Here is a 26,043-nt window from a genome sequence, read left to right as displayed (position 1 = left end):
CAAATTACAGAAACAAAATGCTCTTGCATCCCAACAAGGGATAAATATCAAGAAAACTACTACCAAACATATGAAAGTAAAGCTTCTAAAAACCAAAGGTAAAAATCTTAACAGCAACTAAAGAGGAAGGAAAAAAAAAAAAAAAAAAAAAGATTACCTTCAAAGAAGCAACAGCAAAATATATCAGTAGAGACAATGGAAGCTAAACAATTATGAAATGACTATCTTCAAATGTCTTAAGAAATTGCTACCCTAGAATTCTTTACCCAGTAAACATATGGTTCAAAAATGAAGTAAGGGGTTAGAGTTATAACTCAGTGGTAGAACACTTGCCTAGCATGTATGAGGCACTGGGTTTGATTCTCAGCACTACATACGAATAAATAAATAAATAAAATAAATGTCCATCAATGACCAAAAAAAAATTTCTTTTAATGAAGTGAAACATTTTTAGCCAAAAAAAAAAAAAAAAAAAAAAAAAAAAGAGAGAGAGAGAGAGAGAGAGAGAGACCTTGTTACCATTTACCCATACAACATGAAAAATGAATAGATGATCTTCAGGCAACTGAGAAATATAGAAAGAGATAAACAGCAATAAAAAGCTAGGTATATGGATAAATATAAATGATGACAATATAAAATAACAAAAAAGCACTTGTGCTGTTTAAAATGTACATACAACTAAAAGAAACAACAAAGCATATAACAAAAGCAAAAGAGCATATAAGCCCTAAGAAAAAATAAATTGGCATATTCTTAGGAAAAGATAGTTCAATGAAAAGATAGATCAAGAAAACAACTACTTGAGTGAGTTTTATAACTGTTTAATAGACAAATGATTACTGTTTCACTGGTTATATTTCTGAAAGTTAGCCAGTCAGTAACAGACATGTCTCTGAAACTCAGACAACCAAGATTATCACTACAGTGAACATTCCCATAAAATGATCAAATATTTACAATGTCTCAGCATTAAAAAAAAAAAAAAATGAGATGATACAAATCCTATATTGGTAACCTTAGCAATAATAGTAGTATTTTCAGATATCAGTGAAGGCAAATATCCTCATTTTAGAAAAGAATAAAACTAATGTTCTTGAGATCTGACAGGAGTTATCTGTCATCAAGACAACACACAAACAATAAACCTATAGCTCCTGATCAATCTGTTGTGTAGCTCTGGGTCTTTTTTCGCATATAAAAATTAGACTGTTACTATGATGTCCCAGAACTTCAAGATAACTGTTTCCTGAGAATAACAATTATACTATTCAAAATGTATTACTCCCTAAAATACTCAATGAACTCTGTCTTCTAACAGAGAATATAAAGAGGTAAAATATTTTTCTGTGATAACTAGTGAAGGTATGTCCTGAGCAAAATGATCACATCCATACCTATCATAAAGAACTATAGTGTACCTGCAAGGTTTGTTAATTATTGGCAACAAGAAATAAATGTCTTGGATCAAATACTTTCTATGTACTCAACATGTAACATTAAATGGTAATTTAAAATCATGAAAATAGAAATGTTTAATTTTTTTTATTTCATTCACTTTTACTTCATACTCCTACCTGATAATTTTAAATACCAAATACACCAATTTTAGCTCTGAAATTATTTTGAAATACTTCTCTAATTGGAGTATAATTTTTTTCAATTGAAGTACTGTTCTGCCAGAAAAGTCATCTGATTTACATACATGTTAGGTTAAGCATCACAGATATTCTAAAATATATAATCAGAATGTCACAGATCACTTAATCCATTCTGTCAAAACAGGGATTATTTTAACTTCTGCTTTATTTTCTTCAAATAAATGGATCAAGGAACTGGACAGACACTTTATAGAAGACATACAGGCAATTAATAAATACATGAAAAAGTGTTCAACATCTCTAGTAATTAGAGAAATGCAAATTAAAACAACTCTAAGATTTCATCTTACTCCAATTAGAATGGTTGTTATTAAAAACACAAACAATAATAGATGTTGGCGTGGATGTGGGGGAAAAGGCACACTTTTACATTGCTGGTGGAGTTGCAAATTGGTGCAGCCACTCTGGAAAGCAATGTGGAGAATCCTCAGAAAACTTGGAATGGACCCACCTTTTGACCCAGTTATCCCACTTCTCGGTTTATAACCAAAGGACTTAAAATCAGCATACTACAGTAACACGGTCACATCAATGTTTTTAGCAGCTCAGTTCACAACAGCTAGATTGTGGAACCAACCTAGATGCCCTTCAACAGATGAATGGATTAAAAAAAAACTGTGGTATATACACAATGGAATATTATTCAGCCATAAAGAAGAATAATATTATGGCATTTGCAAACAAATGGATGAAACTGGAGAATATCATGCTAAGTGAAACAAGTCAGTCCCAGAAAACCAAAGGCCCAATGCTTTCCATGGTAAGTGGAGTATGATATATAATGGGGGTGGGGAGGTGAGGAGTGAGAGAAGAATAGGGGAACTTTAGATTATGTAGAAGGAAATGAGAGGGATGGGCGGTATGAAAAATGGTGGAATGAGACAGACATCATTACCCTATGTACATGATTACACAAATGGTATGAATCTACATCATGTACAACCATAGAAAAGAAATGATATACCCCATTTTTGTACAATGAATAAAAATGCAGGTTGTAAAAAATTTAAAAATAAATAATTTTTTTAAAAAATTCTATTATTTTCTTTAATAGACAAAAAAATTAGTAGGATAAACTTACAATGTATTTTCCCAGTCAAACTTTAAAATTATTCTGGTTAACCACAACTGACTCAACTAGTTAAGTATTTTTTCTAAATGTATTTCATTGAAACAAGTCTAACACATAATAATGTCATATAGTAACTGAATTACTGTTCAACAGAATTATAAATTATTTCACTGGTTATTCTTCTTAATCAGTCATAGATAAAAAGGTAGCTTTGGACCTTGGAATCTATCCAAATAAATTAGATGCATTGCTAGCCTAAAGTAAACAAATCTGTAAGTAATTCTTCTATTTAGGATTAAACATAACCATAAAACTTTTATTAAGTAACATACATCACTAAACTGTCTTCACAAAAATAAAAACATATATAAATTACCTAACTCTATCACTTTCACACATCTAGACAATATTTGGAAAAATAGGAAATTTTATTTCAATTATTTTTAAAAATTCAGAACCATGTAATTTCTTCAACCGTGAATATTATGAACTTAAAATGATTCAAGCCATGATTTATGGAACTCACAATAAAAAAAACACAAACACACTGATTCTAAATGAAGAAGGAAAGTACCATGATAGTAGTTTCTCAGTGATTTGTCAAAAATTATTGTAATAAATAAGTAATCATGCATTTCTTAACTCTGCCATGAAAAGGTATGTGTACATGACTGAATGACCAATGTGATCCTACAACATGTATAATCAGAAAAATGAGATTACACTCTATTTATGTGTGATCAAAATGTATAAATGCATTCTACTGTCAAGTACAACAAATTAGAACAAATAATAAAAAACTTTTTTAAAAAGGTATTGTGGTTGCTTCTTCCTACTACATGCCTTTCCACTGCTTAAAATTTTTCTTTTTTCTTTGTTTCCTTTTTATTTTTTTCACACTACTATACTATTTTCTTTGTAACAAAATACTATCCGGTCAGATTCTAAGATGGAAATCTCTAGAAATGAGATTAGCAAAACAATTTTTAAATACTTACTGTCTTGTTTCGTAATCTAATTATGTCTGAAACGGAGCCAGCTCCACAGTACTCCATAACAATCCACAGGTCTGTGTTCTTAAAGTAACTGCCATAGTACTTTACAACATATGGGCTAAAGCAAAATACAATTAAATTTAATTAATTCCCAAAGAAAAAATTTTCATAATCCCAATACAAAGTATTTTCAACATTTCATAGTGTTCCAATAAGTAAACCTAATAAGTAAACTTCTATTGTACACAGAATTGTCTATATCTAGAGTTCACTAACTGTGTATAATTAAGCTTTAATTCATGGATGAAATTTAACAGGAATATAAACTAGAGGGGACTCAAATGTTTTCAGTGATTCCCAAGGGAAAATAATGCTTCATTCTGGCAAAGGATTTACTATTTAACATAAAGAACAAACAAAAATATTTTCCATTAACTAAAACATTTTAAATATAAATCTTCTAAAGAATTCTGCAATGCAGTCAAATATTAACACTCTAAAGTGCTCTATATTTTAATGAAGTCAAACTTTTAAAATTTTTCTTTCAAAAATTTTGGCCTTCGCAAATTCTGGAAAAAAAATTTGCTTAAATTAAGGTAATTAAAATTATTAACAATTTAAAGTATTTCTCAACTGAGATTTGTAAGTCTTCTAGTGCAGAAGAGACTATCAAGTTGTTTTCAGAAATACTTAGAAAGGGATCATCACCATTAATACTTATTAAGGATATACTATATAAATTCATCTTACCCAACTCAAAGAGGCAGAATACCCATACTCACAGAATACATAAGGTAAAAAATACAAGAACTCAACGAACCATGGTGGAGCAATAAGAAAGAACTTTGTGGAAGGGATTTGATTTGAATGGGATTATGAAAAAAAAAGTTTAAATCTCCAAAATGTGGGTGGAAAAGAGAAATAAAAATATTCTAGAAAAGGGAAAGAACATGAGCAAAGAGACAAAAGGAAAAATCAAATATTGCATGTTTAGAGGATAACAGGTTCAATACATACTTCCATCTGGTAATAGCTGCTGTTAAACTGATAGCTACTTTACTAGGCATCAGTGTCAGATAAATAAGACACAGGAATCAAATAATCAAAAAACTTTAAAATTACAGAATTTTAAATTACAGTATTAAAAGAATTACAGTATTTAATTAATTTAATTAATTACAGTATTTAAAAGAATACACAGATACACCATCAAAAGAGATTAAGGGAAGGCTTCTCAGTAGAGTCTTTAGGATTTTAGCCAAGTATTGAGGTCAAAGGTACTTCAGGTTGATTGGAGCTTAAGGGCCTGAACTCAAGTGGCTACAGGGTTAGAATTTAATTGTTGTCCTATCTCTACTGTTCCTCATTACCTCTTGCATAGAATAGCTTCTCACTTTCATCATTTTCTCCCCCATTCTAATCTATACTCCACACTGTTGGCAAGGTTACTGTCCTTTAAAACGAAACTAAACTGATCACATATGCTCTTCTGATTTAAAAAACTCCAACTGCTCTTCATTATCCAAAGAAGAAAGTCATAATTGCTTCATAGCACACAATCTTTCAAAGTCTACCTCTTTACCCATATCTCTCATTATTCCCTGTCTTATGCTGAAAGTTTACAGACATACTGAACTGTGCCAGGTGTTAGGAATGGAAAGTAAGTATTAGAAGTTCACACCAGGCAAGGGCAGGGGTGCACCCCTATAATTCTTGCTACTCAGGAGTCTGAGGCAGGAGGATCACAAGTTCAAGGCCAGTCTCAGCAAGTTAAGGAGTAGCAACTTGGTGAGACCCTGTCTCAAAAAGTAAAAAGGACTGGGAATGTAACTCAGTGATAAAGTGCTTCTGGGTTCAATTCCTAGTACCCCAAAAAAAGGAATTCATAAATGTTCACTTGAACCATTTAACTAAAACACCTGTTTATACACAAATAAAACGGACAGACTCAGGGCATACAGAAAGTCAAAGCAAAGGAATCAAGTGTGCTTTCTTTACATACGCTTCTTTGAGGTATGAGTGCCTATTGTACAAACTTATTATAGGGAATAGTATTCTTACTGACTGCATTAGAACTACTTGTGACCCAGGTCCCATACCTAAGAAGTACTGACTCAGTAGGTCTTTTCAAAGCACTGCAGGTGACTCAGATTTACACCTAGAGTACAGCTTCACTTTGAAAGACAGCATATTTTTCAAGGAAAAAAAAACTCTTCAAATATTAATCTTTCTCATTCAGAATTGTAAAAGGTGTTATAGTGAGAGTAAGATTATATTCACTGAGAAGTGCATAAAGATATGTATTTTATCTTGCCATATACCCAAAATAGTCAACAATGCTAAGGGTAGAACTAACAGTTCTTATGAAAATTAGGAATTCTAACCTGGGCAGCTACCTGAAAACAATGTTCTCCATCTTTCCTTAGAAATAAATAAAAGGAACATTTTAGGAAAAGATAAAATTATCTTCAAAAAAATAATTTCTGGTCCATTCAAATACACAATCAGGTAGATGAATCAAGTTTCAACAAATCCATATCATAAAATAAGAACTCAATAATTTTAACCTAGAAAAGCATGTAAACAAGTAGGACTGAACAGTCATATTAAGGACACAAATTATAATATAGTTTCTATCATTCCCTCAACATTCACTCTCTTCTTAGGCCAGGCATTAGACCAGATAGCTGGTATACAGAGGTGAACCAGACACAATTCTGACCCTTACACCGCATACACCAGAATGAAATACAGAAGTATTAGAAAGTAAATCCATAAATGAATATAATTATTAACCATGGTAAGAACAGCAGGAGAAATGTTATGAAAATTACTGGCTATGACTTTAGTTTGCATTCATCATTTCTGTAAATAAAACTGTTCTAGTTTATACAAAGGAATGTAATATATTCATTTTAAATGGCAGCCGCAGACTTGGAAAGCAATGAAGTATATGAATAAACTTTGAAAGTAGACATGGGTAGACTTTAACAATACAGTGTTCTCCCATCCATTGAGATGTTGTGAATTCCAAAATTCAGAGATTTGGAAAAGAAGAAAATGCTTGAACCCTAGACTTCACATGTGTATAGTATTACTTATTGGTCATCATCTGATATTCTCTACATCAACACCCTTTTTATTTTAAAGCATTTATTCTAATTTGCAATTACTTTGTCATTAACTTTTATTTGCTTTCCCCAGAAAAAAATAAGATGTTCCATGAGGAGGTGACTATGTCTTGCAATCCATTTTAACTTCAGTACCTTCCTTTTCATATGTACAAACTAAAGAAGCAATGAATAAATGAAAAAAGAAATGATCAGAAAAATTAACAGATGGGACCTTAATGAGTCCTTTATCAATAGAATAATATTTTTAAGCTAAGATACAATGGTTGACTAAAAGTTGTCAGAACATCTAAGCACCAAGAACTGCCCATGCAAAAGTCTAAGAAAGAACAAAACACATTTGAAAAACTGAAAGGAGATCGGTATGCCTAGATAAAGTGAGTGAACATATTGGCATAATAAAGTAGATGCCAGATCATGAAAGGTCTTAAAAACAAGGTATGGCTGAGTTTTGCTATACAATAGAAAATTGGAGAATTTTAAGAAGAGGTATAACATGATCTAATTTACACCTTTAAGGTTTCTTTAGCTGCTGGGCAAGCTAGATTGTATATGCTTCTTTGAAACCTGGGACTTTGCTGAAACTGGAGGGACTGCACTCTTGAGGGTTAGCTTATTCCTAGAGTTAACAAAGAAATTAGCTGTGAGCGTGCCCTCTGTGTGAAAACCAATCATTCTGGAACACATGCATCCAACTCTCATAATTTTATTCCAGATTCACTATTGCCCTGCCCTAATAACCCCAGGGATAGCACCAGAAGACTAAGGACAACCTAGGCCACAGAGTTCAATGAAATTTTATTCCAACTAGTCAATCTTTAGTAAGCACTGTTGAACCCTGTCTCTCCTACTCTTTTCCAGAGAAACCCCAATAAAAACTCTAGCCCATGCTCTCCCTTCACTTGCTCTGTCTCCTGACAGACCCATACAGTGTTTCAATGTATAGCCCCCAGTGACACGCTTCCTTTTGTTAAGATCTGAGCCTAACAATATATCTTTGTTGTTGTTATTACTATATCTTTTTAGCTTTTTTCCATGGCAATCATCTCATTCTGTTAGTCTTATCATAACTAAATAATAATAAAACATTTTTTGGCACTAAGAGATTGAACCCAGGAAGGTTCTATCACTGAGATACATACCTAGTCCCTTTTTTGTTGTTGTTGTTTTATTTTGAATCAGGGTCTGACTAAATTGCCAAGGTTGACCTCAAATTTTGTGATCCTCCTGCCTCAGCTTCCCAAGTCACTGGGATTATAGTCATGTACCACTGTGCCCAGCAAAACATACATTTTAAAAGAGAGAGTGGTAGGTAGACTGAATTAGAGTGAGCATAGTAGAGACAGCAAAGAGAAGAAAATTCAAGAGATGTTTTCAAGGTACATTCCACACAACTGGCTAATGACATGGACAGGGAGCTGGGAATCTGTAAACAAGTTTTCTTCTGTGCTTTAACCAGTGTCTCTCTTCAGTTGCACACTGAATATGCATTAAATTTCAAAGTCACCTTTTCTTAAAATATTGAAAGTAACACAGATACCATTCTCTAGGTTAAACATGTGGGAATAGATCATTTCCAGTTGGCCTGCTCACTGTCACTGGTTTCTTTTACTCTGTTGTCTATTCTGTTTATTCTTGTTTCTGGGTAAGATTCCATTTGAACACTGTTTCTGAGGACCTATGCCCCCCAAGTTTGAAAAACTACCATTTGGAGGATGAGTGATGAACTTTGGCAGTGTATGTTTATTCATGTGTATGTTCATTCTTGTGTATGTTTATTCAGTTTTGGGTAGGCCAAGAAATAAATTTCTGTGATCAAGATTTATATTAGAAGCAGTTCAGTTTTTATAGGAGAATATTCTCATCGTTTTTATTAAAAAACACTGTATTACTCCTATGGAGTTATAGAACATCATACTATCAAGATTGTAATAGGAGATGGGGAAGTAGCTCATTGATAGAGTACCTACCTAGATGAGGCCTTGGGTTCGTTCCCAGCATTGAGAATAAACAAAAAGATTGTAGGAGGAGGTTGTGAACATTATGTAATGAAAACTGCCATTTCTTTAGTATTTTAATTTTCACATGCTTGTAACAGGAAGACTTTAAAATAAAAAATATTCTTTAGCAATAAATACATGGTTTTCTTCAATTCTGATGAAATTCAAGTTAATATTTATAAAATCACCAGTTAAGCACTAAAAATGAACATCTGAATATCACTTTAAAAAAAAATGTTAGCTCTTAATTATCCTCTGTAGCCTATTTGGATTTATATTTTCTAGTAAGGAAGAGCAAAAATCAGCATATATCGTTAATTCAATTGTATACTTTCTAAATCAGTACATGCATGCCTTATGATTTTTAAATTTATTTTCCTTTTTTTTTTTTTGTACCAGGGATTAAACTCAGGGGCACTCAACCACTAAGCCACATTTCCAGCCCTATTTTATATTTTATTTAGAGACAGGATCTCTCTGAGTTGCTTAGTGCATCTCTTTTGCTGAGGCTGGCTTTGAACTCCTGATCCTCCTGCCTCAGCCTCCTGAGCCCCTGAGATTACAGGCATGCACCACTGCATCTGGTTAAATTTATTTTTCTTTGTGCATTATAATTATACATAATAGTAGACTTCATTATCCCATATTTGTACATGCGCATATAAAAATCAATCTCATTTCCCCTTTCCTTTCCTTTTCCCATCGGCTTGCTTTACTCTACTAAATCTCCCTTCTATTATTATTATTATCAATATTTTAATTAGTGCATTATAATCATATGTATAATGGGAATTCATTGTGGTATATTCATGCAAGGACATAATGTGTCAGATTTTGTTCCCCAGTATTTTCCCATTCCCTGCCTTTTTCCTTCCCTCCAGATCCCAGCTCTGCTCTATTCATATGATGTTTTGAAGTATATATACATTGTAGAATAACTAAATCTAGCTAATTGACATATGCAATACCTCAGTTATTGTTTTTGTGGTGAGAACTCTTAACATCTACTTTTCTAGCCTTCTTAAATATATAATATTGTTAATATTGTTATTAAATATAGTCACCAGGTTGTACAGTAGATATCTTGAGCTTATTCCTTCTGTGCAATGAAATTTTATATCACTTGGCCATCTTTTTTACCCTCTCTCCTAATCAACTATCCCAGCTCCTGGTAACCACTCTCTAATTCTGTGAAATCACCTTTTTTAGATTCTGCACGTAAGTAAGATCATACGGTATTTGTCTTTCCAGGCATGGTTTATTTCAGCTAAATGATATCCAAGAGGTTCATTCATGTTGTCACAATTCATGTTGTTTGAATTTGTATGCTGAATTCTCTATCCATTCATCTGTTGCTGAGGCTGGTTTGGAACTCGTGATCCTCCTGCCTCAGCCTCCTACATTAATGCTAGAAATTAGTAGCTAACACATAAGGCTTAAACTTGTCATTTTCTACTTGCCCTTTTAGCATTATTTAGGATCTTTTAACTGATCTTTGATTCCTCACAATTTCATACTTACAATACAAATTTGAGGGTGAATCTAAAAGGCAGGAATCATTTTTTATCAATACTAGTCTCATTTATTTCGTTCAACAAATATTTGAGAAGTACCCACTATGTGCAAGGCATTCTGCTGTTAAGTGGTAGAATAGTTCCAAAATTCTATTCTTGTTTTCTTTCCCTTGTATTCTTTACTTCTCTTACCCTTTAGAAGTTTTCACGTACAATGAGAATAAGGACCTGATTTCCATAGGGTTCCTTCAATCTATAATGCTCATCCCTATACTCCTCATATATACCATATCCACTCATCCATTCAACATACGAAATGAAAATATAATTCTCTTAAGGAATAAAAAAGATAATGAAGACATTTCAGAAGGGCTATCTACAAGCCTTAGTGTCATTATTAGCATCAAAAAAAAAAAAAGAATAAAGTTAATTCTCAGTTTTGCTGTTGAAAAACTAAATAGACAGATCCCAAGTTCTAGGCATGACTGGGCAACTTAGGGAGACCCTTTTTAAAAAGGACTAGAGATGTAACTCAGTGGCAGAGCACTTGCCTAGCATGTGCAAGACCCTGGGTTCAATCCCCAGTACCATATTTAAAAATAAATAAAAACTATATATGATGATGCCATTAACCCACCAAGAATTAGAAAGGCTTTCTGGGATGATTAAAAATTTGGCTGTTGAACCTTAAATGTGAAGACTACTTGAGCTGTCCCAACAGGAACCGCAAATACTTGTTAGTATTTGAGTAATCCCTTTGGGGCAGAATCCAAGGACAATGAATAAAACATCATCCCTGAATTCAAGGAATATAGGAGTGAAAAGACAAAAAAAAAAAAAAAAAAAAAAAAAAAGACAAGTAAAACAGGGCTTAAAAGAGAAACTTAGGAAAGAGACTAAAGCACTGTCTGAGAACAAAACCAACTTTTATGCCATCCTCAGGAAATTGGATTTATCTAGGTAACAAGGAGACACTAAACAGTTTTAAATAGGTAATGGCTTGATTCAATTTGTATTTTAGAATGATCACTCCAGGTTCAGGAAGCAAGGAGGCAAAAATGAAAGGCACAGTGAACAAATAAGATGCTATTATAAACATATGAGTAAGAGTTGACTAATTCCAAAATGTACAAAGGTTAGAAGAAAAGATATACAATAGATAATACTTGACACCCTGCCTTTCCTATACAACATTCAACTAAAATCTCCAAACTGTAGCACTAGGGGCTAGGGATGTAGCTTAATATGCATGTTCAGGATGCACAAGGCCCTGGATTTGAACCCCAGCACCAACAAAATAAAAATTAAAAAATATAGTATTAGTTCCTGAGTTTTTAACAATAATAAAATAATAATAGCACCAGGTGATTAGTAAGCATAACTTACAGACCCAGCACTATTCTACACTCAATCTTTCCTTTTCTATATCAAACTGTGGGAATCACATTCTCCTCAAGTTACAAAATTAATAGTAAGATTTAGAAATACCTTTTAATTATATGCTTTGATCTGGGGGACTGAGGTTCATTGCTTTTTTCTATTATTTAAATTTCAAGTTACACAGCCTTTATGAACAATATTTAACAATCTAAATAAATACTCTAAAAAAAAGCAAAATTGAACAAATAAGATGAACAAATAGGATGAACAAGTTTAACAACATAATAAACTAATACACTGAAGGGTATCACTTGTTTCCCCTTGTGGTCACATGGCTGACTGGGAACTGTAGCTCAGAATCTACTGTAACTACTGCTGCTCAGAATCACAAGAACACTATACTATATCACTAACCTAGGAAGATAAAAATTCAAAATTCAAAGTGCTGAACTGGTTTAGCACCAATGTAAAGTTGAAAAATTATGAATTCAAGTCATAGTCAATTGGAGACAATCTGTATAGATCTTATACATTTTTAAAAGAGAACATAGTCCATGGATATCTTACTAATATGGCTCTTAAGTGATTAGGGGGTGAAAGTGTATCCAGACTCCCCTAAGTCACCAGTTCTAAGTTATCATGTGAGACAATTCTAACAGAGACATAAGCTGAAGGCTTCTAGGAAAGTTCTTTACTACTTCTTCCTTTCTTCTACTACCTGGAATATAGACACTAGGTTTGGTCTGGAGCAAACCTCTTATATTCATGAGATAATAAAAACACAAAGATAAATATATGTTAAAAATAAAAGATACAGAAAAGCATCCTGAAACACAGCTATTATTTCGTTGTTGCTATACAATCCTACCTTCAAACTTTTTATAAAAGGAGAATAACACATCCCTCTTTGGTTAATTGACTACAGACTACACAATGTCTAATTTACACACTTCAAATCCCTTATAGAATAAAAATCATACTACTTAACATTCCATATAGGACCTTTTTATCATCAGCTCCATTTACCTATTCACCCTCATTTCATACCAATCTCTTCTCCATATTTCCCACTAGAATAGTTCTAAAATGTTGTCAAAATAGCACAGACCAGTAAGCTGTTTTTTCTCTCTACCTATAATTCTCTTTACTCTCTCAACCCTTTGATACTTCACCAAATTAACTCTTCCTCAGCATTCCAGACTTCTGACTCCCCTGGCAGAAGGAAGGTGCCCTGCCTTCTTATTTTCATATAAACCCCATGCACCAGTCAGTGCTGTGACTATGCTGTTAGGATTACTTATTTATATAGTTGTCCTAGACCAGTTATACATTACCTGGTCAACAGGGGATGCTCAGTAAACACTTTTGAACAGATCATACTTACATAAAATAAGACTATTTTTAATTAGTTTAAAATGATTATATCATACAGACTGCTAAATGACCTGTTTAACATCAAAAACTTTTTTTTTCATCCATAAACATCTCCTGTAGTAGGAAAACTGCTTGAGTATTTTCTTCATTACAAGTTTCTCTAGGTTATAATATTTATACTTTACAAGCAAAGAACTATAAATCCAAAAGACAATCCTACAAAGCTGTCCTCACCTTCCTCAGTCTCACTTGGAATGGGATGTCAGGGGAAAAAAAGTAACAAAAAAATACATATTATTATACATTATTAATAAAATTCACCAAAATGAAAATAAACAAAAAAAAAAATTTCTTCATACCTGTCACATTGCTGCATTATGGAAATTTCTTTGATTATTTCCTGAAGATCTGACTCAACAGGTACCTGTTTAATTGCGACAACTTGACCAGATTCCTTATGTATTGCTTTAAAAACACTTCCATAAGACCTAAAAAAATCAAAATGTTATTTTTTTCCTAGCAAACATCATAGCTATTAAAGTCTGAGTCTCTGTAGTGTTTTCTAGCTTAAAACACTATTTAAATGCTAAAAAATAAAAGTAAACAAGAAAAGTTAATGAATTAGCTTTATTGCTTCAGTTATAAATTTACAGTCAAGTTAATAAAATAAGTTACTATTTTTCTTATGAATAAAAGAAAAAGACTTACGGTTTGTCAACTCAAATGCAGCATTAAGAAGATACAAATGGAAATTAAAAGAATGAAAGGTAGATTAAAAACATTCAAAGTCCCAAGTTAGGAGAAAGGGGTAGCATTAAGCAAAATAAACCCCAGAATATCAAGTCCCACCTCTACTCATAGTACTTAAGAGCAGCTGAAACCCGCTACCAAGGTTAAGAGATGCAGGGAATCTTCAACCTTCTGGTTCTCCTCAAGAGTTACAAACCTAAAGTCCCCTCAAATGCTCCTTTCACTCTTTTCTCCTCAACAGAAAGAACACACCCTCAAGGTAAATGAGACAGTATTTAATGATCATTTGCTAAAAAACAGCCTCTACTTCAACTCTCGAACTTTGCTAACTAAATATTCATGTGTTTTAAAAAGCAAAAAGAATGAGGGAACAAGTCATTTGTAATTTAGTATGAAATAGGAAACAAGGTTAAAAACTACTATCATTTGCTGAGTTCTTACTGGTAGATACCAGGTACTATGGTAGATGTTTTACATGTATTATCAAATTCATCCCTCCCACCATGAGGAAGAATATCATCACCATCAAAAGATGGGGAAACAGGTTTAGATACCAGTAACTAGCAAATTCGAAATTCAAAGATTTTCTGATTCCAAAGATCATGGTCTTCACATGACATCATTTCTACAGAACAGAAAAAGGAACAAGTCACAGGAAAACCTAGGATGTTTCCTATTTCCTAACATTAGGAACCTATGCAGAATCATACAAGTCTTTCAAAACAAGTGAAAAAATGACAAGTAGTAAACCAACTATTTAAATAAAATGAAATTGATCCCATTTCCTGTTTCTTTAGCTCCTCTGAAGTACTCACATTCAGTTTGATACTCAAAGTCACTTTGGGATAGGGGTGTGAATGTATATGTAACTTCCCTCAAAAAGCATTTGTATGTATATTCCCTCAAAAACTAACATAGAATTCAGTAGTAGATTATCCATTATCATATAAGAAACACCATCACTCCTTTCTAAGGATTCCTCAGCATTGCAAAGAAGAAGTTGAGAACTCCATTTCCCAGACTCTCCTTCCCTGAATGGTCCCAGTGAAATATCTGCCAGTGAGAACATGCATGAAAGCTAAATGCAAAAAGGAGAAATCATTATTCTCCAGATACACGTGTAGCAAATGCACTGGCAGAGATAAGATGCACAGGGGCTTACTGTTGAGCTCCTAATATTCATCACACTGCTGTATACTGAGATAGTGGAAGCTTCTCAAAGATTCTTTAGGATTCCAGCAGATTGCAGGAAAACTTCTGAGAAACTTCTGCCTCAGCACTTCAGGCTGGGATCTTCAGTGTTGGCTTCTCCCAAATTTTGCAAAAGTTTCTATGACCTTTGTATGCCAAGTTCAAACAACTGGCTTCAGCTCTGAAATATATACCAGATTCTTTGTACTCAGAATATGTAGAGTAGGTTTTCTCTCTTCCTGACCATCGTCAGCTACCAGTATAATTTTAGTGGAGGAAGTAGTTCCAAAGAAAAGAATCTTAAAAGATGGAAATCTTAAATTAGTTCTTTCTTAGATTTGAAAACAGTAAAGTGACAAATAAAATATCGATGGCTTTGGCATTCAGGGGCAAAACTTAAGTCATTTGAATTATCACCCTTAGTTGCTTGGAGTCTAGGCAAAGCTTTGGCAGATCAAGTAGCTACATCAATAGATTGCACTGTGTCAATTTGATACAATTTGATACAATACAGTCCATTGACATATATTAATATACATTCACATATATTTTCAAATGCTCTAATCCTTCACCTATTCACTTTCTCTCAAGAACAGAACCCTAAGACCATAAAATTTATTTTAAAAATTACTGTAAGTGGTACATTTGTTGCTCAATTTAAGTTTTTATAGGTATTCCACATCTGGAATGATGGGACTTAATGAGTAAAACAGGCACTGAATTCCTTTATTTTTTTGCCATTCTTCATTAGTAATGAAAGAATTAAAAGTTAAAGTTTTTTTAATAAAATACATTTTTAATTTTCAAAAGCAAAAAGTTATAACTTTATATAAACTGCTGACAAGACAGCTGATATCTAGTTAATCTCATACAACATTGTTTTCCTTTTCTTGAAAATATTCAAATACATTTGTATCATATCCTTTAAAAAGCACACTAAAGGCCAGGAGCAGTGGCTCACACCTATAACGCCAGCAGCTCGAGAGACTGAAGCAGGAGGATCACAAGTTCAAAGCTAACCTCAGCAAACTGATGAGGCGTTAAGCAACTTAGCAACATCCTGTCTCAAAATTTAAAAAATAAAATGAAAAAAAAATGGGTTAGGGGTTGGCTCAGTGGCTGAATGCCCCTGGGTTCAATCATTGGTACAAAAAATAAATAAAACACACTAAAGGATACTTGCTTTTAATAATTTCTGTGAATAACAAAATTCTAACACAAGCATGTTTTTCATGACTCTTGAAATATTGTTATATGCCAATCTAACCTATCTCTTAGAAGAAACCTATCACTTTTCACAATGAGAAAATAATATATAATCAAAAGGAACAAAGCTGAATCATTTATTCTCTCTGTCAAAGGAGAAAAGATTTACATATGGGGTCAACACAACTATAAAGACAGACTACTTACATTTCTAACATTTAACTCCAGCTCAGGAGATAATAAATAGCAATATACAATATGTTGGTGAATATGAATTCCCTATCAAATTCTCCCCAATTTTATAAGGAAAGGGAAAAAATTTTAATATTTAAGGGAAGAATTAGTGTGACATTATTACTAAAACACAATTTTGCTATTATCACAACTCAAAAAATGTCTATAGGAACCTCTTAGAAAACAGGTTACTGTCCATTCCCCCCATTTCAGCAATAAAGTAATCCTAAATTCAAATGAGAGAAAAAATTAAATTTTTTGAACTACACATACTGCTTTTAACTCTGTATAAAATTCAGAGTAAATGGCTTTTGAAGATCACTTCTGCTATGGTTTGGATATAGTTTAAGAACATCCCTCAAGGGCTCATGTACTGGAAGCTTGGGTTCCCAATGTGGCAATGTTAAGAAATGAGGGAGGGGTAGGCCTAGTGAGAAATCATCATCAGTCCCTCCCCACCCCGGTGTTCTGTTTCACCAAGCAATCTCTCTCTCTCTCAAGGCCTCCTCTGTGGATTGTGATGCCATCCACTATGAAGTGATGTAGCAAGAGGGGTCCTCACCAGAGCCAGTGCTATGCTACTTGGACTTTTAGCCTCCAAAAGTATGAGCTAAAAAAAACTTCTTTTCTTTATAACTTAGCCAGTCTTGGGTATTTCATTATAACTGAAAACAGACTAATATAGCTTCTATTTTAGCAACTTAACATAAATGAAAATTTTCTTTTCTAATAAGAATCATTAGCACCATAACACCATCTTTAAACTGCAAATGGAACTCTCAGTATGTGAGAACATGAGTTAAACAGAAAATTCTTGTATCTAGACAATTATTTTCTGTAACTAAAATAAGTATGACTTGAACCTCTCAAATTATTTTCTACTCAAGTAAAGACAATTAGGCCAGTGGAGTTTTTTTATTTACCTTTTAGTTCCAGTTGTCCTGAATCTTTGTGTACAATTAAAATAGTTTTCCTCTCAAGACCCTTTTAGGATCTGCATCATTGGAACAAAGGTTTTTCATTTTAATATTTGGCAATTTCTTCAGATCATAAATCCATTCCCTAAAAGTTTTCACATTGTTTGCATTTAAAATGTCAGAGATCAAGTCCATATCCTTCGCATTGCTGTCACTCGCATTCCATCATCTACTTGATGACTATTTCCCAGAAATAGTGACACCTTCCCTGCCTGTCCTTGATGCTGTTATATAACTCAATTTGCTCCAGCTCATTGTTACATTTATTTAAATATCAATTAATTCACAAGCATCTTTCTTTGAATATACCATTTTGGGGGGGATCCAGATAAATCTGAAACCACTGCAGTTTTTCACAATTTGAGGTGCAAGGTCTTCTCGTTCTTCAATTTTTTTCCCTTGTTTGTGGGCCTCTCTCATAATATGAGCTGCTTTTCTACTATGTGGATGGATAGCTTTTTTCCCTATCCTTTACTTCTTCCCTTCGGTACTTTAGATGAAAAGGTTCAGGAAAAAAGGAGGGGCTCACCATGGTGACCACCAGGAAGGAACCTTAGCACTCCAGACCCAACAATCACCAACCCAAAACTAAAGCTATTTATCTAATTAGTTCTGCTGCATTCTTTAGATACTGGTATGAAGTGCTCTTCTTTTCAAGGTTTTCTACATAATCTGTAATATCCTCCTCAATCCATAGGTTTGAGGAAGATTATACTTCCTAATTTCCAATTAGTGGGATTTCTGTTGCTTTGTAATTACTTATTTCTAATGTAGAAGACTAGGATCAGAAAAATGTGACCTGGAAAAATACCTATATATAGAATTTGTCATTTTTTAAGTCTACAAACATACCCCAAAATAAGAGAAATGCAATGTGAAGATAAATATCATCAATCTATAAATGTATATATATACATATATATACATACACACATGTATGCATATGTACATATATATACAAATATACACAAATAAGTACTTTATATATGTATACATATAATCCATTGTACAGACAATAACATTTAATCTCACTATATCTTATTTTCCTATTATATCTGTCCAATTCTGAAAGAGAAACCCTGAAATATCCTATACAATTACACTTTTATTAGATTCCCCTGACATTACTAATGGCTTTTCTATCATAACTTTAGCTTTGTATTACGTAACACAAATGTTTTATTATAAATTATACTTGATTTCATTACCTAAAGTTCCTATTATGCCAGACCATTTAATTTCAACTACTCATCTAATATAAATTCTGATGTTCCTACTTTGTTTTTTATTCATGTTTATCCCTAAGTGATTTTTATAGTAAATATCTCATTTCCATTTTTTGTTTTACATGGATCTCACAGCATACAGCTAGCTAGGTGTTATATTTTTAATTTTCCAACAGTTTACCTTTTAACAAACTGTTACAATGAGAGTTAACATTCAGTGAATATATACCTGATTTTATTCCTTCCATTTTAAATGTTGAGTTTATTATTTTATTTTTCCCTTTATTTCCTTTTCCTTGTTCTTGCTAATTTAAGCTGATATTCATCCTGTTTTGTACCTTTTATTGTTTTGAAAGCTTTCTTACGTTTTGTCATTCCAATAATTACTCCCCACTTTTCTCTATGCTCTATGTTAGCTGGGCATGTTGGCACATGCCTATAATATGAGCAACTCAGGAGGCTGAGGCAGGAGGATCACAAGTTCAAGGCCCATCTCAGCAACTTAGGGAGGCTCTAAACAACTTAGTGAGACCCTGTCTCAAAATGTTTTAAAAAAAAATTTTTAAGACAGGGCTGGGATTGTGGCTCATTGGTAGAGTGTTCACCTAACATGTGAGGCACTGAGTTAGATCCTCAGCACCACATAAAAATAAATAAATGAAATAAAAGTACTGTGTCCATCTACAACTAAATTTTTTTTTTAATTTTTTAAAGAGTTGGGAATGCAGCTTCAATGATAATGTGCAGCTGGGTTCCCCAATATAAAAAAAAAAAAAATATGCTGTATGTTTCTCTACTATTATTTTGAAACCATGTTAATTATTCCTCTGCATACACATACTGATTTCTTCATCAAGATACTCAATTCATGGTCTGGGGTTGTGGCTCAGTGGTAGAGTGCTTGTCTATCTGCATGAGACACTGGGTTTGATCCTCACCACCACATAAAAATGAATAAATAAAATAAAGGTATTGTGCCCATCTATAATGAAAAATATTTTTTTAAAAAAGACACTCAATTTATACCTACTATTTACCTGTTCCCAAATAAAATGGGCCTAACTAGGCTAAAAGGTGAACCAATGTCACTTACCTAACAAAGTCAAAATTTTTCAAGTTTATTATTAATGAGCATGCCTATGAGATGAACTATAAACCTTTGGAAATCACTTAATAGCACACTTCTAGTTTTCATACACACACACACATACACACACACAGACTTCTCTGAAAGACACTATTACCAGATCTAACCCCATCTGATCTTTGAAATTCCATATTAACTGCCAGATTTACTTGTCAATTCAAGCAAATATACTCTACTTGAAAGATTAATAAAGTTTTTATAACAGTTCTATCATTATCTAAACATTACTTTCATATTTTTTATACTTACCCTTCTCCAAGCTTCTCTAATACATCAAAAACTTCTTCAGGCTGCTTAGTCAAACTGTCTTCACTTAGCTTTTTTAGCTTACTGAGAAAAAAAAAGAAGAAATATTTTCCTTAAGACCTTTTAAATTTTTTTTATTTTTAATAGTCAATATAATCAGATGGCTTGAAAAATCAATAAATATAAAAAGTTATAGAGCGAACAGTCTCCTATACTGTTTCTCATGTGCCAAGCAACATCCCCAAAAATAACCTGAATATATGAATATATGTATTTAATTCTACCCCTTCTGAATATACATACTATTTTGTTCTATTATTTCCACTTAATATAGAGTCATGTGTCACTTAACAAGGGGGATATATTCTGAGAAATGTAACATTAGGCAATTTCATCACAGTACTAACTTCATAGAGTATACTTACACAAACCTAGATAGCAAAACCTATTACACACAGAGACCATATAGTACATATAAATGGTATAACTTATTACTACTAGAGCCATGATGAACAAAATAACATTGGAAAATGATATAATCAAGAGAAATGGACAACAGGAGACATGAGGTTGCTACCAGTACAATATGTCATACTGTTTTATAGTAAACTTTCTTTATAAGTAGAAGTACACTCTAAAATAATGATAAAAATATAGTCAAGTAAATATATAAACTGGTAAAAATCATTTATTATCATTAATAAGTATTGTAGTTCTGAGGATATAGCTCAGCTGATAAAGTGCCTGCCTCACATGCACAAGGTCCTGGGTTCAATCCCCAGCACCACAAAAAAATAAATAAATAATAATAATAATATCGTATACCAAACATATTTGTATGTTATTACATTTTTATACAGTTAGTGTACCACAGTTTGTTTACTCAAGCATCACCACACACAGTGAGTAATGTGTTGTACTACAAGGTCACAGGGTCTACAATGTCACCAAGAATTAGAAATTTTTCAGCTGTTATACTCTTGTGGGACTGCCATGACATATACAGTATGTCACTGAAACATTATTATGCAACAAACTAACCTTACTGACAAGCATATGCAAGCATAATCATAAGTAATAATTTCAAAATCACTATTATAATTTTATAGTAATTAAAACTGTTGATTACATTATATATTTTAATTGTATGCTATATAAATATGTGTATGTATAGTAGTCCCTCTCCCCTATCATTTTGCTTTCCAAAACTTCAGTTACCAGAAGTACAAATGTTACATGAAAACGTCCAGAAATAATCAATTCATAAGTTTTTAATGACATACTACTCTCAGTAGCATGAGGAATTTCACTCTGCCACTCCCAGGCCGTGAATCATCCCTTTGTCCAATATACATACACTATGTGTGCTACCCACCTGTTAATCACTTAGAGTCATTTGATAACAGAAGAAAAGAATTTGTTCAAACAAAAATTTATTTCTCATAGTTCTGGAGGCTGAAAGTACAAAATCAAGGGCCCAGAAGATTCGTTGTCTAGTGAGGGTGTACTTTCTGATTCACAGAATGGCATCTTCTTGCTTCCTGACAGGGTGGAGAGGGCAAGGGAGCTTGCTGGAAACTATTTTGTAAGAGCACTAATCGCATTATGGGGATGATCAGGATCTAATCACCTAATACCATCACCTTGGGGGTTAGGATTTCAACATATGAATTTAAGGAAAGAAACATTCAGACTATAGTATATTGTGTTTTCCTTTTTCCACTAGCAGCTGATTGACTTATCTAAGGTTCCTCAATTAATTGGTTGCAGAGTCAAGATTCCAACAGATGCAATGTCTTTTTCAGTGCTATCTACCTGTCAAATTCCACCTGTTTCATTAAGCTTTCGTCGTGCCTCCTTATGTAGATCAGAATCATTCTTTTTCTGTTCTGTACTGTGTCTAGACCATTGTTAGAGATATGACAACACCATCCTACTTATATGGGGTTTCCTGTTTACTGTGTTTTTATCTCCAGAGGGTAAAAACTTACCATGATTCATTATCTTTGTACCTACCACCAGCACTGAGCATACTGCCTTGTATATTATTGTACTCAATAAACATTCATAGACTTGGAAAAAAGAAAAAGTATGTATTCAGTTACATACTTACATACATACATACATACAGTCGTGGAACACGACTGTAATCACAGCAGCTTGGGAGGCTGAGGTAGGAGGATCAAGAGTTCGAAGACAACCTCAGCAACTTAGTGAGTCCTAAGCAACTCAGGGAGACCCTGTCTCTAAATAAAATATTTTTTAAAAGGGCTGTGGATGTGGCTCAGTGGTTAAGGACCCTGGGTTCAATTCTTGGTACCAAGCAAAAAAAATACATTGTATTCGAGTAACCTTTATTTTACTTAATAATGGCCCTCAAGTGCAATATTAGCTGCCAACTGAAACATGTAAAAGAAAACTATAAAGTGCTTCCTTTAAGTGAAAAGATGAGAAGTACAAAAAGATATTTTGAGAGACCATACTCAAAGAATTTTGATTATTGTAAATTGTTATATTGTTCTATTTCATTATTGTGGTTACTCTCTTCTTATGTCTGATTTATAAATTAAAGTTGACTGTAGGTATATATGTGTAAGAAACCTTACACATATATACCTTAAAACCCTAGTAAACATAAGGTTCAGTAAAATTTCAGGCATTCTCTGGAGGTCTTGGAATGTCTCCCTCATGGATAAGATAGATATTAGCAAGTTGCCTCAAATGGGTTTGTAACAATTCTTTTCTCCCACAAATAATACATAAAAGAGCATCTTTTCCCACAGTTTCACCAACAGGGTGAAATTAGTAGGTAAATATCCTATAAAAAGATGTTATGAATAGGCCCACAGGTACTCTCAGATATTAAAGGAAATGGAAGACAGCAGGGAAAGTTAAATGAAAAATTAAGGAAGGAAAAATATGATAACTGGAAGGAAACATTCATTAGATAAGATTAAAAGCAGATTAGCTCATATAGCAGGAAAAAAAATGCCTCACTCAAAGAGGAAAATAAGTTTATGAAAAACAGGAAGAAAGAAAAAGTTTGAGGCCCAAACGAAAAAAAAAAAAAAAAAAAAAAGGAAAATAGGAAAAACGAATGGGATAGAAGGGATGGGAAGGAAGGAAAAAAGGAAGACAGGTGGATGAATGGAGGAGAGAAGCGGGCAGGTCAAATATTTTTCAAATTTTATAAAAACAATAAACTCACAGAAACAACAAAAGCATAAGACAAAATAAGATATATTATAAATAAACTGCTGACCACCACTGGGAAAGTAAGAACACTCTAAGTTGTCACAGAAAGATACATAACTTAAATAAGAACAAAAAGAGGGATGATTCTAGATGTCTTATCAGTCTCTAAAAAAGCCTCACCTAGAGTAACACAGATAAACATAACTCCCCCACAAAACAGGGCAAAACTTCTTCTAAAGAACACATGAGTGGGCTGGGGTTACAGCTTTGTGGTAGAGTGCTTGCCTAGCATGCATGAGGCACCAAGTTTGATTCTCAGCACCACATATAAATCAATAAATAAAGGTCCATCAACAACTAAAAAAATAAATAAATAAAAAATAAAAAAAAAAAAAGAACACAATGGGCAAAGGTTTCAAGATGGCAGAATAGAGAAGAGCACTTTCCTGGCTGCTCCATAGTGTGAAAACAAGAAAGGAGATAACAGCTTCTCAGCAAGTTGGGTGAACAAAAAATGTGGGGGCCTTTACTGGAGCTTAAAACTGCTTTAAAGCAGATCAGTGACTCAGAAGGTTGAAAATAATAAAATATGGAAGAAATTCCCAGGGTCATGGCCACTGCCACAGCTGGAAGCACCAAACAGAACTGTCCCTCCACGAGCTAAGTGGAGGGATAAGGGAATTAAAGGAAACCGCATTTTTTGGAGGCCTGAGGAGAGTTTGGGTATGGAGAGTACTGCCCAACTAAACTGAAAGTCACACTGCACAATATCCTTGTGCAGGAAAGAAAGTGAATCTCTCCCAGCTGCATGCGGAGGACAACAGAAAGAACATTTTGCAGCTGCAGCACAGAGGCCAGTAGCTGGGGGAGCCAATTCCTGGCAAACCCACACTGCACAACATAGAGTGTGCCTAAGTGACCAGGAAAAATAATCAAACATGGAGAGAGGTTTATACAGGGAAATATTGGTCGTGGAAACCCACCCAGCTCTCCAGTGCAGATGCTTGCTGGGAGAGACATGCCTGGCTGGGAACTGGAAAGGGTGGGGGTGGGAGAGATTAATGTGGGATTATCAGGTGGACTAAGAATTGGCTCCTCCACCAGACTAGGAAAACCCAGGGGGGATCCATGGGGTACAATCTTCCATCTTGGACTGGCAATTGCTGGGCACTGGAGGTGCTCTGATATAAAATCTCCAGAATGACTGGCATTCAGTGAACAGCCTGGAGACTACCTAAGCCTAAACCCCACCACCCATAGTTCTGCCTGTGAAAGGAACTGTCTCACTACAGCAATCCACCAGAGGGTGGAGCATCGCATTCAGAAAACCCCACCAACACTGCTGACAGGAGAAGCTGAGAATCTTTTTTCTTTTCTACTTTTTTTAGTTGTTGATGGACATTTATTTTGTTCAATTCTTTATATGCAGTGCTGAGAATCAAACCCAGTGCCTCACACATGCCAAGCAAGCGCTCTACCACTGAGTTCACAACCTCAGCCCCCTGAAAATCTTTTGAACCTCCATAGAAACAATTCTTTAACTTTTCATCAAGATTTTTTCTTTCTTCTCTTTTGTTTCTTTCTTTTTTCTTTTCTCTGTTTAACTGTGACCTTAATGGTTCATGGACATTGACTCATTCATATTTGTATTTTTCTCATTTCTAGCATATTTGAAGCCAGTTATTTTTCATGGATCAATATTTTGAGGACTAAGATATTTATTTAGTATATTTCAGTTTTGGTATGTATTTTTTTATTTTTATTGTCAATTTTATAAATTTCTACTTAATATATTTTTTCTCTCACCTGGTTCCCTTCATTCTCTTCCTCACTTTTCCTCCATTTACAGTCACTCTTTAATTCATACATTCTTCCTTTAATTTTTTACTTCTATCTTCTTTCCTCCTCATTCATAATCATTACAACCTAATCACTTCTGTTCTCTCCATGTCTACTACTTGAAATTTTAAACCCTTTTGCCAACTTACTGTTTTTTATTATAGGCAATAACTCATCATTTCTGTTTCTTGTAACAACATTGAACACATCATAGCAGGAACTATCTGGCTTACTGCTGTATATTGTTTGCATTGGTTGTTGCTATCATTTGCCTCCCCCTAAACCATGAGGTACTGGAAAACTTCAGGGACACTATAAGTACACAGGGTAAAAACTCTACTGTCTCAGGTGCATACTGCTGTATAGGTATTCACACAAACAACATAAAAAAGCAAGGGAATAAACTGCACCAAACAAACCAAAATACTTCAATAATAGAATCAATTGACACCATAGTGGAAGAAATGTCAGAAAAAGTTTAGAAAGTTAATTGTTAAACTGGTCAGCAAGGTAAAGGATGATGTAAGGTGTGGTATCAGAGAGAAAATGCAGGAAGTGAAAGATCAACTAATAAGGAGAGATTCTGAAACAAAACCAAGGGGAAATTCCTCAAATTGAAGGACTGAATAAATCAAATTAAAACTTCAATGGAAAGCATCACCAGAAAACTGGACCACTTAGAATATAGAGCTTCAGGCAACATATGTACATATACAACATATTTTTGTATATAAAAAATATACAAACTTGAAAATAAAGTTGACCATGGAGAAGAAATATTAAGAGACCATGAACAGCATTTCTAAGACATATAGGATACCTTGAAAAGACCAAATTTAAGATTTATCAGAACAGATGAAAGCACAAAGATATAAACCAAAGGAATGAATAATTTTTTCAATAAT

General features: G+C 33.6%; 1 protein-coding gene across 1 annotated transcript in view; it reads right to left on the bottom strand.

Annotated features, from left to right (window-relative positions):
* Positions 1-26,043, bottom strand: part of Stk3 (serine/threonine kinase 3) — a 315,784-nt gene that overhangs the window by 246,520 nt on the left and 43,221 nt on the right. Inside the window, 3 exon segments of the mRNA XM_047563286.1 lie at positions 3,732-3,846; positions 13,487-13,615; positions 20,108-20,188. Coding sequence (XP_047419242.1) covers positions 3,732-3,846; positions 13,487-13,615; positions 20,108-20,188 — 325 coding nt within the window.

The sequence above is a fragment of the Sciurus carolinensis genome, chromosome 1 (assembly GCF_902686445.1).
Source record: "Sciurus carolinensis chromosome 1, mSciCar1.2, whole genome shotgun sequence".
NCBI lineage: Eukaryota > Metazoa > Chordata > Mammalia > Rodentia > Sciuridae > Sciurus > Sciurus carolinensis.
Note: the sequence above shows the minus strand (reverse complement) of the source record. Positions and strands in the feature narration are given on the sequence as shown.